Genomic DNA, 14,062 nt, shown 5'->3' with positions numbered 1-14,062 from the left:
CCTTTGTTCTGTTTCTCATTTCTTTCTTCTTCTTTTTCCTCAATTAAAAACACATTATTCGCTAAATTAATCAACAGTGAACCAGACAATTTCAGAATTTGCTTCACAAGATTTTATTCAAATGCAGGGTCAAGGTCGTAAAAAACAGAAGTGAATAAATGAAATGGTAAAATGAAAGGCAAAGGGTATATTCTTGGAACAGTATGTCATTACACTACTGTGTAAAAACAACTGCAATCTGCAATCCATTATTTTAGGAAATTAATCAGAACTCATCATCACCCATTAAGTTGTTTCTTCCTTTTTTCGTATTTTTCTATATCGATATTGCCCTTCTGAAGTGACTGATTATTCAAGCTGGGGGTCATATTAATCAGCCGGTGTTAGTACCAGGTCTACACAGGAAAGGTTAAAAGCAAACACGTCACAGAACAGCTTGGCTGGAAATACTTTGGAAAAACCAGGAGGCAGAAGAAGCAATGAAATGCAGTGCAAAATCACATTTACCTGACAAAGAAGCTGGGTTAGAAGTTATTTATGGATAAAGGTCAGCACGATTCTCAGGTTTGTCAATTGGTTCATGGCAAAGGTGTCAGATTCTAAGTCCAGTTTCCCAAATGTTTTCAGCAAATGGTTTGGTCAGTTTTTAGTGGAGCAACATAAAGTGTCATCAACAGCTGGGAAACTTTCCCTGACCTGTTCTAGTGATATTAAGTCAGACCTGTATGGGTCGGATCTCTGTCGCATGCTACATGACGAGGGTGCCATGGAAGAACTGAGTGGTTACGGTGAGAGACGACATGTAAAAGTGCCTCAGAATTGCTCTGCTAGGAAAAATAATAAACCTTCTATAGCACGGAGTTCTTTTTAAACTTTATCACATACATACACAAACAAAGGTCCATGCCTTCTCTGTTGCCTTGTCATTAAACTGCAAATGGCTCTCAACCGAAGCACAAATTCTTGTTAACAAACGCTTTTGTGATTTCTTGTGCTCTTGTGCTGTTCTCAATCACTACTTGTTAGGTCCAATCCCACACGTTCAGTGCTTTTAAACTTACTAAGCTACCACAGATATAATATTTCACTAGTTATAAACAAACAAACAACAAAGAATAATGAGTGTTTACGCATCATGAAAGTGCTGAGACCATTAAAAAAAAAAAAGAAAAGAAAAGAAGGTGCAAGTAGAAGTTGTGGCTTCACTTTGTCACTAAAATGTTTCTGCACATGTTGGCTGTGAGTTCAGTGATTGAGTCCACGTGTGCTTGCGCCTGTTTGGAAATACTTGCAGCACAGTGAGTAACCGGCCTCCCACTGTGTGGTCCTGCCCACTGAGTGCAGAGAAAGAAATGAGGAAAGGCGCGGCAGAGGAAAGGAGAAAAAGTGAATAAGATGGCAGGAGAAACCACATCAATCACGACTGCCTCCTCCTCAGCCCACAGTGACTCCCCACAGTATTCAGAGAATCCAGCTTCCCACATGCCATCCATCATTCCAACAGGCGTTTCACAGCTCAGCCATGACTATCCCACACACAAAGTTTGGGAATCACTGACCAAGTGTGGCCCTACTTTACAAAGACTTTCTGGCATTCAAAACAGCCTGCACTTCACTAACAGAATCCCTCTCTGCTCTGCCAATGACCCTTCCTCTGTCCTCCATCCTTACTACTCCAGTTGACTGGATTTGGCAGCAAAGGATAAACCTATAGTGACTGTGAACCTCCCACCACCCTGGTCATATGCTGCAGTCGAACAGATGGGTCGATACATATTTCCTCACCCAGAGACGAGGACAAAAGCGGGGGAGGGGTATGAATCTGTTGTGGGACACTAAAGGATTGAAAGTATATGTACAGCGTCAGATTAGACAGGCGGTGGTCTTTATACTGTCTGACACCACCACACCAACACTTTTGACAGGAAAACCAGCTGTGCAGCACAGTGTGGCTGAGTTTTAATACACAAGCTGATCAAAAACAGAGAGAGATGATGCTCGATGTGATTAATGGTTTCAGATCTGGATGGTTACTCCAGTGTTCCCAGTCCAAGATGTATGTGTGATCTTTGTAATCTAAGAGTTTTTCAGTCTCTCTCATGGCCCCAAATGTGGTGGATCACAAATGATTTTTTTGGGGGGAGGTTTTTATTTTATTTTATTTTTTTCTGTTTCACTACTAGCTGTCAGTGCAGTGTGTTGGTGTAAAATGGGCATTGTGCTGTCTCTGAATATTGATGTGGCCCCAGAGAGCCAGTGTCAAGCTTTTCAACAGTACAATTGATAAAAATAAACAGTAAACATGGCGTTGTTACAGTCTGATTACAGGAATAAAACAACAATGAGACACGGTAAAAATTAAACATCAAATCATATCCTCCACAAAGGTAAATGCAGTGTGAAAAACAAATGAACAAGTTGACCACAGTCCTTTGGAGCATTTGGTGAGTTGGTGATTTTCAGTATGAGTCCTGGTTATGTCACTCAGTACATGTGTGACTCGTCGTAGTTGCTTGTGAGTAACTGAGTAGCTTCATGAGTGTGTGTGTGTGTGTGTTTACAGTACAGCGCAGCTCTCTACATTGCAGTACAGTACAGTGCAGTGCCAGAGGGTGCAGGCATTTGTGTGGGAATTATGAGTTGCACGCAAGCCTTCAGTTTTAGCTGTCCCAGTCAGGGCCAGCCAGACCGTCATCATCAGAGTCGGACTCCGGTGAAGCCTCCTTGATGCGGCGCAGGGCCTCATGAATGCTCCTGGTCAGGGGGTCGGCGGAGGCCCCCCATCCCTGGTCTTTTTTCTCTTCATGGGAGACACGCCTCAATTTGACACCCTTGCGAATCTGAGCCAGGATGCTGTTAGGATCATCGTCCTTGGCAGGAGGCAGGGACCGCTGTTCAACCTTCCTCAAGTGGAAGCTGCCTCTCTTCAGTGAGGCCAGCACTTCGTCCATGGGTGAGCTAACTGTATGCAGGAAGAGGGAGAAGAATACAGGCTGTGAATGGCTACTGTAACTTGACAACATAACTGCCCTGAGAAACTTCACTGTGCTGCATGGTCCCAGTACCTCTTCTGCTGTGGGCATCAAACTCTGGAGTCTTCTTCAGCTTTTTCCGGGCACTCAGCAGTTGGCTGCTATCAAAGAAGCGAGGGATGAATGGGCCAAGTGGAGAGAGAGAAAGATCCTCTGCTGCACTCTTCCAATCAGCCTTCTGCCCATGTCGCCCCGGGCTATCTGAAGGCGACACATCCTCCCTTGTGGGTGGGGGAGGTGGAGGAGGTGGTGGAGGAGGAGGGGAGATAGGGGATGCAAGCAGCGAGGAGAAGGAGCAGGGGGAGCAGGAAGAGTCTGCAGGACTGGGCACAGGCAGTGGAGGAAGGGATGCTGTGAGAGCTGTGACGGGCTGAGTGGTGAGAGTGGAGCTGGGACTCGGGTCCGTCTGCACGCTGGTGCTGAGACACAGTGGCTGGTAATCCTGAGTCTGGACACAAACAGAGTCTACACCCTCCTCCCTCTCACTCACTGTACTCATCGTCATGCTCCTTCCTTGCTCTCTTCTTCTGGTGTGGGCCGAGCGCAGTCGTGTAGATTTCAGAATCACCTGACCTGGGTACCGCTGGAGAAAGACACAGAGACAATCAGGAGTCACTCGCTAAGAAGAGGATGTAACATGTTCTGTTTCTTACAGATAATAAGAGGACACGTACCTGTTTGAAAGTGCGTAGTCTGTCCAGAGTTCTCTGTCTTTCCTGACTTACTCTGCTGATCTTTCTCTCCTCATCTTCCTCTTCTTCATTTTTCAGCTGGATAATTTAGAGGAGACAGTTGCTGATGATTCTTCTAAGTAGTTATATCATTGTTTTAAAAAAACCACCCACGTTTCATACCTGGGGAGACATTGAGTCTTTGTGGATGCTTTGACGTTTCAGCTGTTTCTGAGTGTGGTTGGATACGCAGATCTCCTGCAGAAGGGCAGATCAAAAACATATTAATGCATTGATTAACAGACCATTATATGATTAAACAAATAATGTTGCAATTGTTTTAATCCTTGCAGTGTGATAATTTGATTAAAATCAAGTATGATTTTTTAAACAATTACAGGACATCGGTTGGAGCAAGTTTTTCCATTTTACAGTTTGTTGATTACATCCTTACCAGCTACTATTTATATTCTATTTGTGTACTCTTACATCTTAATCCAATCGCAATTCTAGATATGAATCGCTGTAGAAGCACACATAATAAAACTGTATTCATTAACATTGTACAGAGGTGAGTGAAGGATACACACCTTCTTGTTCCTCAGATAGGAGCGCTTGGCAGTGATGCGCCCCCTTCTTGCCTCCAGCTGTCGAGCACTGACCTGAAGTCTGTGCAGCTCTTCCCTCTCTGCAGTATCATCCTCTGTAATATCATCTGCACTTTCAAAGGTGTCATAGTACACCACTTCATCCTGACGCTCTGAAAGCACATACATTTGAAGGCTTGTGTGGATTCATATATAGACCCTTCCATTTCTATGAAAGATACTACCCACCTGTGATGTGAACATTAGTAATTCAGGTAAATTAAGGTCATACCTGTCATCTGTCTGCGAATGCTGTCCAGCTGAGCGGTGAGGAGCAGTTCTTCACACTGTAGTATGTCTGCCTGGATGTCATACAGCTGGAGCTGCAGTTCATAGTACTGGGTCTCCATGTGGTCCAGCAGGGCAATTGCATCCTCACTGCTGCACAGGTCCTGCATCTAAGGGGCCAAGACAAGGGACAGCTATCTGTGAGTGTGTGTATGTCTGTGCCCGTGCGTCTTGTGTGCTGTTCAGTGTCACCAACACACCTCCTCTCGAAGTGTGTGTTTTCGTTGCTCCAGACAGATCTCCCTTGCTCTCTGGAGCTGTAGAGTCTCCTTGGCAACAGAGTAGCGCAGCCTCTCCATGCGCTCCACTGCTGCTGTCCATGAAGATTTACCAAACTTGCGCTGGTCCACCTTCATGCGTTCATACACCCCTACACACGGACAAAGAAATGAAACACAATGTACGTTTATCTGAGTGAAACTTTCACTCAGTTAAATGTTATGTATTCTGAGTCACAAAAACAGTCTTACTTTCTCTTCTTTGCCCTTTAATTCACAATTTAAGGTGATGACTACACATTGCAGGAGGAAAAGTTTAGTACCATAATGTGTAGAGAGACATCTATTGGGGAAATTTGCAAATTACAACTTATTTCTCTCAAATTCCAGTTAGCATTCATTCACCTGTCTTTTGATCTAATAACTGTCAGATAACAAATAGACCAATAAGTTTTGGAGAAGAGCTGGGATGAACAAGCACCCATTGTGGAGGAACCCTGCCAACAGGCGATCTGCTGGCAAAGCTGTTCAATCAATAGCTTGTCCTTGTTTCCTTCTGTCCCTATGAAAGCACAGCTGTCTCATTAAAACAAAATAACATTAGCGCCAGCAATCAAAACCACACACAGGTCAATAGTCGGCCAATGCTGCCACTGTGTGTGTGAATATTCAAAGTCATTGTGACGCTGCTTTATTGACCTCACATTGGCAGTGACAGTGACAGCCTATTGTACCTTTCTGGGCTCTGGCAGTGATCTCAAAGTATTTTACAGTAAACTCTTGGATGTTGAGGACCGCCTCCTGAGCTTTCTTCTGCCAGTCTGAGTCTTCCTTTTTCAAAGCTTCAATCCGCCTTGGGCCCAAGTAGTCATTCTCCATGGAAATCTGTTGAGAAAGGATCAATATATTATATTATATTGTATAATGTTACAAAGAAAGGCTTCAGTGAGGGGTTGTTGGTTAGTGATACAAGGTTCATTTAAAAATAAACCCTTGAATTCAGCAGTGGCTACACTGATATTAAAAATTGAGCTGGAGAATGAGGGATTTAAATAGTTTCATATGAGCTGATTAATACAATAAAGCATGACAACAAACAATGTAGTCTTGCTAATGCCAGGAATCTATAGACACATTCATTAAAGTCCACATCAAAAAGAAAACAGTGCTTTGCTCCTGTTTTTAGATTCAGAGATTGCACTTGTGACACATCGCTGCCCCTTAGTGGCAAGAGCGAATGGACGTGACAAAAAGCAGGAGAAGAAACAGTGGTAGAAATGCTTCGCCTGACAATACTGACAGACATGAGGGCAGTTCAGCTCGATCCCAGGTGACTGTAACTTCTCTGCTCTGTCTCATTGGTGACCTGAAGAGGGAGCTACGTCCCCCCACATTGAAGCATTCAAACATATTCATACACCTGAGGAAACAAATTCTTCAGTCCGTCGAGCCAGATCTTTTGCAGACATTAAGTGAACAATAACATCCAATTTCAACTAACTTACAAAAGCGTCATCACTGTGTGTAAAATGACATTTGTAGATAATATGCCAGCATAATTGACATTTTTTTTACTATAGAAACATTTTAACAACGTTAAGGATCACATTGGGAATACAAGAGCTGTGTCTCCATAACTGTACACACACAAAATTGATCTTTGATCAACCAACTGGAAAACATTTAATTCAAGTCAAAAATACAGAAAATTAACAACAGAATATCCACGAAGAAAACAAGAAATGTCTATGCAGCACAGAGGAAGGAGAGTGAGCAGAAAGGGTTTTGGTGCCTCAGAGAGTATGACCTTAAGTAACCCTGCTGCTCTTCAGCTCACACTGCAATGGCCAACAGTGCACCAGTATCATTTACAACTGCAATTTCCATCAGTTAGTCACCAAGGGATCATTCTTGAATCTCCTGGGTTTTTGCGTTTTGCATGTCTTATACATTATGTCGCTTTACAGCTTGGATTTACTTCCATTTACTTGTCTTATTTTAACTGAAAGCTTCCATTTACATAACAATTTCTGTGTTTACCTTCTTGCTAAATATGCTAACTCAGTTCTGACAGAATCTCAATCCCTGCAGCTAATTAGTATAATGAATTTTTAGGTTTAAATATTGCATTTAAAAATAATGTAACCGAAAAATGCGTGATTATATAGCTATCAGCATTGTTGATCTAATGCTTATTACGGATCAATTCCAATCCTAGTATAAGTTCAGAAATGAACTTATACTCCAACCTAGTGTAAGAAAATCAAATAATACTCTTCTGTTGTTTCCTTTCAGTTAAAACATGCAGCATTAAAACCGTCCAGACATATCTTTTTGTTAACTTGAGGACAAAATGAGATAAACATGAGATAAACTGCCTCAAAGTGTTGATGTCCTTGATGTCCTAATTAAGGTGTGGAGTTTGAAACCGTGGCAGCAAAAATAAATGGAAAAAGAAAAACTATCAACTGTCAACTAAGTGAATTCAGAAGAAGATCTTCAGACACTCAAGGCTATAAATAGACCCGGAAGATGAGGTTTAACCCCGACACCGGCTCTGCTTCTCCCCATCCCCCACACACAGAGGTTCCATGGTGTAATGGTTAGCACTCTGGACTCTGAATCCAGCGATCCGAGTTCAAATCTCGGTGGGACCTAATGTTATTGCAGTTTTTGTATGCAAAAATGCTTTGGCAAGACCTCAGAGGTATGACAAATGGAAGAGCATGATAGCAGAGGAACAGGAAGGAAGTGTCTGCTTTGTGTAAAACAGCCAACAACTGAAGTAGTAATATGATCTGATACTTTTCCTAATTACAAATGTTGTGGTCCCAAGCTGGAAATAGTTTCCTGGGTATGTACAGAATGCAGGTTTTATTTCTGCAGCCCTCTAATTACTACTTTCTACGCAGGACAAGCTCAAAATAAAGGATATGTTGTAACATCCAGTAAACCAGATAAGGAATAAACACTGACAAAAAGATGGGCATAAATACCCAAATCCAACCACAAGATATTTATCTCATCGCGATGTCCTGTCATTTGTCACTGTCTTAAAAAAAAAAAAGAAGTTACAATTACTTACATGAAATTCAGGGATATAATCAGATTTTTCCATTTGCTTTTTATAAATCTAGTCATACTTTTCTGGGCCATGAGTGAGGAGGGCAAGGTTTCAGTACCAGCTGGGTCTAAAACATTACTTTGCATTATAAAAAGTGATGAGATGGACATTGTTTCACAAGTCATGCTAAAATTATTTCATGTGATTTGATTTTATCTAATTGGTTTTTCACTTTCAAAATTCACCAGTGGATGAAATTTTAATGGAATCAAATTAAACTTTGTTGGAAAAAGATCTCACTAAGCTAAATCAAACATATTACACTGTGCTTGCATTATTGTCTTTAGCTGACGCTGGAGGTTCTCACCTCCCCAGAGGACACTCAGCTGAGAAAATTTATTCAGCCACACCTAAAGTAAAGAGCTCTTTAATTTCACTGGCAATCTTTCCCTTTACTGCTGATCCCAGTATGTTACCATCAACCTGTACCTGCAATAAACCTATAGGATTCCACACAACATGACTTATTCATGTCTCCCTGAGACTTCAAGAAATTCGAGCTCTGTGGTGTTCCATTCCAGCCCACAGCATGCCACTCAACCCCCCCGCCTGTCACATCCCAAGTGTTTCAAATGCTGTGGAAAAGAATAAGACCAGAAAAAGCTATATGTTTTTCTGAGGACAGATGTTAGGTGGTAATGTGATACTGAAGTCTTTTTTGTTATTAGTGTTCTGTGTGTGAGTCAGTGAGCTAAATATAAATATGCCATCAGCACTGCAATTGAACAGAGCCTTTCCACCATTTATTTGTTTACCAGTCGCTATTTTCTCTCTGCAATTAGATACTATCAACACCTTACGAACCATGGGCAATTTTAGCAGGATTTAGGATAATTCATTTTGCAACTCACTCACAAAGTGCAGAACCTATTTTAAGAGACATAAGAATACATACAAACATCACTGAAGCGAGACCCAGCACCTCAAAGGCCAGTTTGTCATGTATACTTGTAAGGCATAGCATCTTAATAACCACTGAAGTCCTGCATGGTTCACATAAATAAATCAATCAATCAAAAATGATGTTTGTCTTTGTTTATTTCTCATCCTAGCTGAACAACATCAATACCCTGCGCCATTTTCAAACTCTGCTCAAGATTATACATCTAGTTGTTAAGCTATAAATTCCCCTAACAGTGTGTGTCCATATGAAGCAGACTCTGTTACCTTGATTTGCTGTCTGCGCAGCATAGCTAATTCCCTCATGTCTCTGAAAGGCTGCAGCAGATACTGGTACAGCTGTGTCGAGGCCTCCAACAGGCCTCCATAGGCCTGGTCTTCTTCATCATACAGCTCCAACAGCTCCACCATACTGTCCATGCTCTTGTGCTTCTCCATCAGCTGCAGTGAATAAACAAGGAGCAACTTTAATTAGAGTCAACAAACAAACAGCTTTCAAAAAACCAAACAGATATATGCACATGAGTGTCACAGATAAGGCAGATAACGCAGGTTAAGTAAGGAGAAGTAAACTAAATATACTATACTATTAAAAATAATCTTTTAGTTTCACTCACCACTGACTGGAAACCCAGACTCCTGTTGGACTACAGAGATGCTCTGTGCAACAGTAAATAACGGCAGTGTATCTGAGTACATTTAGTGAGCAGAGTCCTTTCTGCTGCTGTTGGGAATATGATCAATACACAAACCGTTTTTGCCAGACTGAACAATCCTGTCGGCTACCAGCAAGCACAGAAATAGCCATTAACTCATGCCTCAAATGGAGCAGGAAAATCAATGTGTGTGTGCATACCTGTGCGTGTGTGTGTGTGAGAGAGAGAGACAGAGATCCTACAAAACAACAAACTGCAACTGTGTTAAAATGAATTGTGTAGAATTGTCACTGCAGTCAGAAGAGCAGAGACTGTGATAAAAAACAGAAAAAAAAAAAAAAAAAAAAAAACCTAAAAAATTCCGTAGCTTCTTCTTCAGACGGATTCAAGACAAGTGTTTGATGTAGTTTTTGCTCAGGAAGGATAGTAAGGCAACAAACACTTCCTGAGGCTGCTTTTATATAATAATTTATTCTGACTGAAAGTGTGTGTATTTCCAAAGTGTGCAAGTGGTAGTGGGTGTGGGACAGACTATGTGGAATGACGTGGGTGATTCTCCTATGCTGCTCGTGGCCTCTTTTCCCTGCCAAAAGGAGAGCAGAGAGGAAACGCCTGAGCCAGAAAATCCTGTAAACACATCTCTGTAAATGGATGTAGTTCTGTCCACTCTTTTACTTTTAATGCTCTCTCTCACCTGCTCTCTCAAAGGACTTCTTCCACTCTGATGTCACTAGTCAACAATTCATTACCCCCCTACCATTTATAGGTGAGACAAGAGCCAGCGGGCATCAATATGGTGTCTGGTCATTTGAAAGCAGTTAATCAGCCACTGCTGCTGCTGGTATGTGAGATGAACAGGCCTGGAGCGCTCATGGTGTCTGGATCATGTCTACCTACTGTGTCAAGTCGAAGATGTAACAAAACTGATCATTTAAACACTCATGCGAGAGTTTGGTTATGTTTTCAAGTGTTGTACAGAAATGTCAATACTCCAACCGCAAGACGCACTCCAGACTAACAACTTAATGCATAAAATGCATGTAGAACCCATATTTACTGCCACATGTGTTTGTATGATTAAGTTCTGCATGATAAGCACACTATGAAAAAAATCAGTCAACACACCATGTTGCACATCACTTGAGCATGCATTGTCATGTTCTCACAATACTGTATTTCTTTGAGACATGAAACCGAATGGTTTAGCAAACTATAAACATTGCAGCAACAAGAACAAATATATCCAGATTATTAAAGTGTTTGTTCTTCATATGAGGATTTTTTTTTTTCTTACTAAGGAAAGTGCTACAACGGAAAGAGAGAATGATATTTACAGTACTTGACAAAAAAGAAAGGGAGGAATCTGTCTTAGGATATTAAACTAACAGTTCAATATCACTGAAAAACTCAAAGTTGATACTTAATGTATATTTAACACAATTTCATGTAAGAACAGACATTGAATGTCCTTCATCAACCATCTGCATCTAAAGTCCTGACACTAGTCGGTGAGCACAGATGATGACCTGACATGTTTATGGGGGTTAGGTTGATGCGTACTTTGTTTCTCCTATCACTTGTTTTGACCTTTTTTCTCTGAGACCTCAGTCCTTCTCATGCCCAAAGTTACCTTCGTGGCATTCCCTCCTAAAAATCTGCATTACCAAAGGCATTTCTTAAATACCAATACAAAAAGGTTAAACTATAAACCTCAGTACATTTACCTAACCAGGCTGTGAGTCATTTTTCATTGACAATTGCTGGAATCTTAAACATTCCCAGATAATCAAAGTGTCCCTGTCATTTTTGCACATATGAGAAAATCCCATCAACCATGAATGAATGAAATACCTGTCCAGCTTCAGCAGTAGCCCAGTTAGTGAGCACTCCCACACCCAGTGCTTGTACTGGGATCCTGTCCTGATGTGCACATTAAAAAGCCAGTGTGCTGCAGATGTACCACTGTGTGAATGTAGGTTAGAGAATGTGTCAACAGGAAATCTGCCTAATCATGGGGATGCTGTGGGAGAACCACAGAAACTCTCACCTCTTGCAGATGTTTGGATGCACGGTGGAGCGCCTCCTCGTACCCGGACTGCCTCAGTTCACTCAGACTCTCGTAGTACTCGTCCGGGTCGTCGCTCTCCGTGAACAGGACCTGCGAGAGGATCTTCCATCCGCACGTATCGAGCGCATGGCCCAGGTACACCTGCAGGCTGTAGCACAGTTCATCCATCTCGGCCTCAGACACCTCCGCCGGGCCGAAGAGCACCGTCCACATCCCGGCTGGTTCCTCCGGAAAGGCCGGCAGACACGGCTCCAGGTCCGAGTTGACCGAGCACAGCTGCTGGTGGACTGCCCGCAGGTCCTGGAAGGAGAAGAGTCCGGCCCAGCTGCAGTCCTCCCTGCTCAGACTGTCCAGCTCCTCCAGGTCCAAGCTGTCCACAGCAGAGGACACCTGTCCCACCTCGGTATCAGGACTAACCACAGGCTGTATTTTGACAGGACTCGGTCTGGTTGCGATCCCGGACTTCTTCTGGCCGCTGCTCTTCACCGCAGCCTCCCTGGCTCCTTTGCCGGGGCTCCTGGACACTTGATCTCCGACTGGACTTTCGGGCCATTTTGTTCTGTCCCCATCCAGACTCGTCCCCTCAGCCAGCGGGTCCCGACCAAAGCTTCTCCTCTGCACCGTCCGGTTGTGACACGTTATGGCAAATTTACCTTCCACCTCATTCCAGGCCACGATAAAGACGAATTTATGTTTCTCCTTCTCCTCAAACGCATTGGGACGAACAGCCACCCAGCCGGACTCCAGATTATCCTCCATAGTGAAAGACATCTCTGCAAAGTGATGGACCCAAAATAATAACAAACCACCCTGCGCGTGCACGGTGCGCGTCGCGGGGGCGCGTGAGAGAGCCTGTTTTTTTTTGTTTTTTTTTTCCTGAGCTCAGTTTCCTCTGCGCAGATATTTTGGCCCAAATCTTACCCTGCTTCGCTCATCCGGAGCAGCGCGGCGTCATGTCCCATCTCTGGCCCACCTGCCTCCCACACCGGGACCGGACCTGTCTATCTCAGCCCCCCCGTCAGCTCGTCTCCGGCCCGGAGCATCATGCGACCGTGTGTTTACCGCCCGGCAGCTGCGCCCCGTTATGCTCGGTGAGTCGACGCCAGCCCGCCGGTCTCACCGCGGAGGGACCGCCGGGACCGAGAGAGGCGGCGCACATCGTCCGGACGAGAAACACGGCCACAATGAGCGACACACAGAGGGCTTGGTATGATGGCGCTGTCAGAAAGGTTAACACCGAGACCGTCTCCTAACTCCTGCCCTTACCGTGTTTTCTTCATCGGCTCCCCGAAGACACTTCCATCGCGAAATAATGGTGCTGCTTTCAGGCGTTGTGGGAAATTGTGTTGATTTTAACGCTGCAACGTTTGACGACACATTCAAAACGAGTCAAACTCGACAACGACCGATATGTTTCAGATAATAAAATGTGTTTTTGAAAATCACTGCCATTGACGTTCAATTTATCTACAGTCTATGAAACACTGCCCATTGTTTTTATTATTAAAGCGTGCGATAGTACAGTTGAGGTGCATTCTTGTGAAACGGCATTGAGAGCAGATCAAATTTGCCTTTTCCTGTGTGCCATGAAGGCAACATTAGAGTCTGTTTGAGCGGGGCACGTAAGGACGTGCAGACGTCTGGGCCTGATCTGTGTGGGATGATCTGCAGGCAGGGGCTGCAGCATCAACAGCAGTGTATTTAAAACACACACACACACACACACACACACACAAAGTCCTTTCTGGGCTTGATAAATTTGTACATGTCACAGTCAGAAATCTTTGGGGTTCTCTGAAAGCCTAATCTTAAGGGAACCTGGCCTTAAATTTCCCCCAAGATTGCAAAATGGTTTTGTGTTATTGTTCTTTTTTTTTTTCCTCCAGCAATGAGCACAGCACATGATCCACCAGTGCATAAGAATGGCAATTGGTGCATACGTTCTTTCACATTTTGGAAAATAAAAGACATTTTGAGACACTTCCCTGGCCTTCTTGGTAGACTTCAAAGGCTTGGAGCTCACCCCAGTGGTCTGGATTTCAAACTGACCTGTTGCCCTTAGTTGTATGTCATCTCCCTTCTCTCACTACAGCTGTCAAAATAAAAGCAAATAAATAACTAAAGACAATTCATTCAATGTGCCATGAGCTGATTCAAACTAATGACACTTCTTACAAATGTAGTGGACGCAGAAGTTCATCATGCCTCTTCAGTGTAGAGGAGTAAAAGTCATAAGTTTCCAAAAGGATAGGAATTATACTAACATAAAATAAAGACACTTGAAAAATATACTTGCGTATATTACTTAAGAAAATGTAGGGGGGCACCCTTACAGTGGACTGGGATGAACTTTCAGAGAAAACTGCAGTGGGAAATAAACATTGTGAAACAGGGAAAAGTCTAAAGAATATTTGGGGACTTTTTTGTGTCTAATACAAAAGTCTTGAATACCAGAGCT

At 43.1% G+C, this 14,062-nt stretch overlaps 1 protein-coding gene and 1 non-coding gene across 2 annotated transcripts; one reads left to right on the top strand and one right to left on the bottom strand.

The window, feature by feature from the left end:
- Window positions 1-105: 105 nt before the first annotated feature.
- On the bottom strand, window positions 106-12,929 carry LOC115049324 (junction-mediating and -regulatory protein-like). The gene is made up of 10 exons (XM_029511427.1): window positions 11,584-12,929; window positions 9,148-9,321; window positions 5,591-5,741; window positions 4,839-5,008; window positions 4,583-4,748; window positions 4,294-4,463; window positions 3,887-3,961; window positions 3,707-3,802; window positions 3,066-3,615; window positions 106-2,962 (listed from the first exon to the last, which is right to left on the bottom strand). The coding sequence occupies exons 1-10, from the start codon at window positions 12,373-12,375 to the stop codon at window positions 2,661-2,663; spliced, it is 2,646 nt and encodes an 881-aa protein (XP_029367287.1). The 5' UTR covers window positions 12,376-12,929; the 3' UTR covers window positions 106-2,660.
- Window positions 7,442-7,513, top strand: trnaq-cug (transfer RNA glutamine (anticodon CUG)). Its single transcript has one exon. It is a non-coding gene; the product is annotated as a tRNA-Gln (tRNA).
- Window positions 12,930-14,062: the final 1,133 nt, after the last annotated feature.

The sequence above is a fragment of the Echeneis naucrates genome, chromosome 9, assembly GCF_900963305.1.
Source record: "Echeneis naucrates chromosome 9, fEcheNa1.1, whole genome shotgun sequence".
Lineage (NCBI taxonomy): Eukaryota > Metazoa > Chordata > Actinopteri > Carangiformes > Echeneidae > Echeneis > Echeneis naucrates.
Note: the sequence above shows the minus strand (reverse complement) of the source record. Positions and strands in the feature narration are given on the sequence as shown.

Excerpts from the sequence above, each read along its gene's own strand:
- LOC115049324 (XM_029511427.1), bottom strand. The coding sequence starts at position 12,375 with ATGTCTTTCACTATGGAGGATAATCTGGAGTCCGGCTGGGTGGCTGTT. Across the intron at positions 5,742-9,147 it reads TGCGCAGACAGCAAATCAAG|ATTTCCATGGAGAATGACTA; the intron begins GTAACAGAGTCT and ends CTTTCTCAACAG. Across the intron at positions 3,803-3,886 it reads AAGACTCAATGTCTCCCCAG|CTGAAAAATGAAGAAGAGGA; the intron begins GTATGAAACGTG and ends TAAATTATCCAG.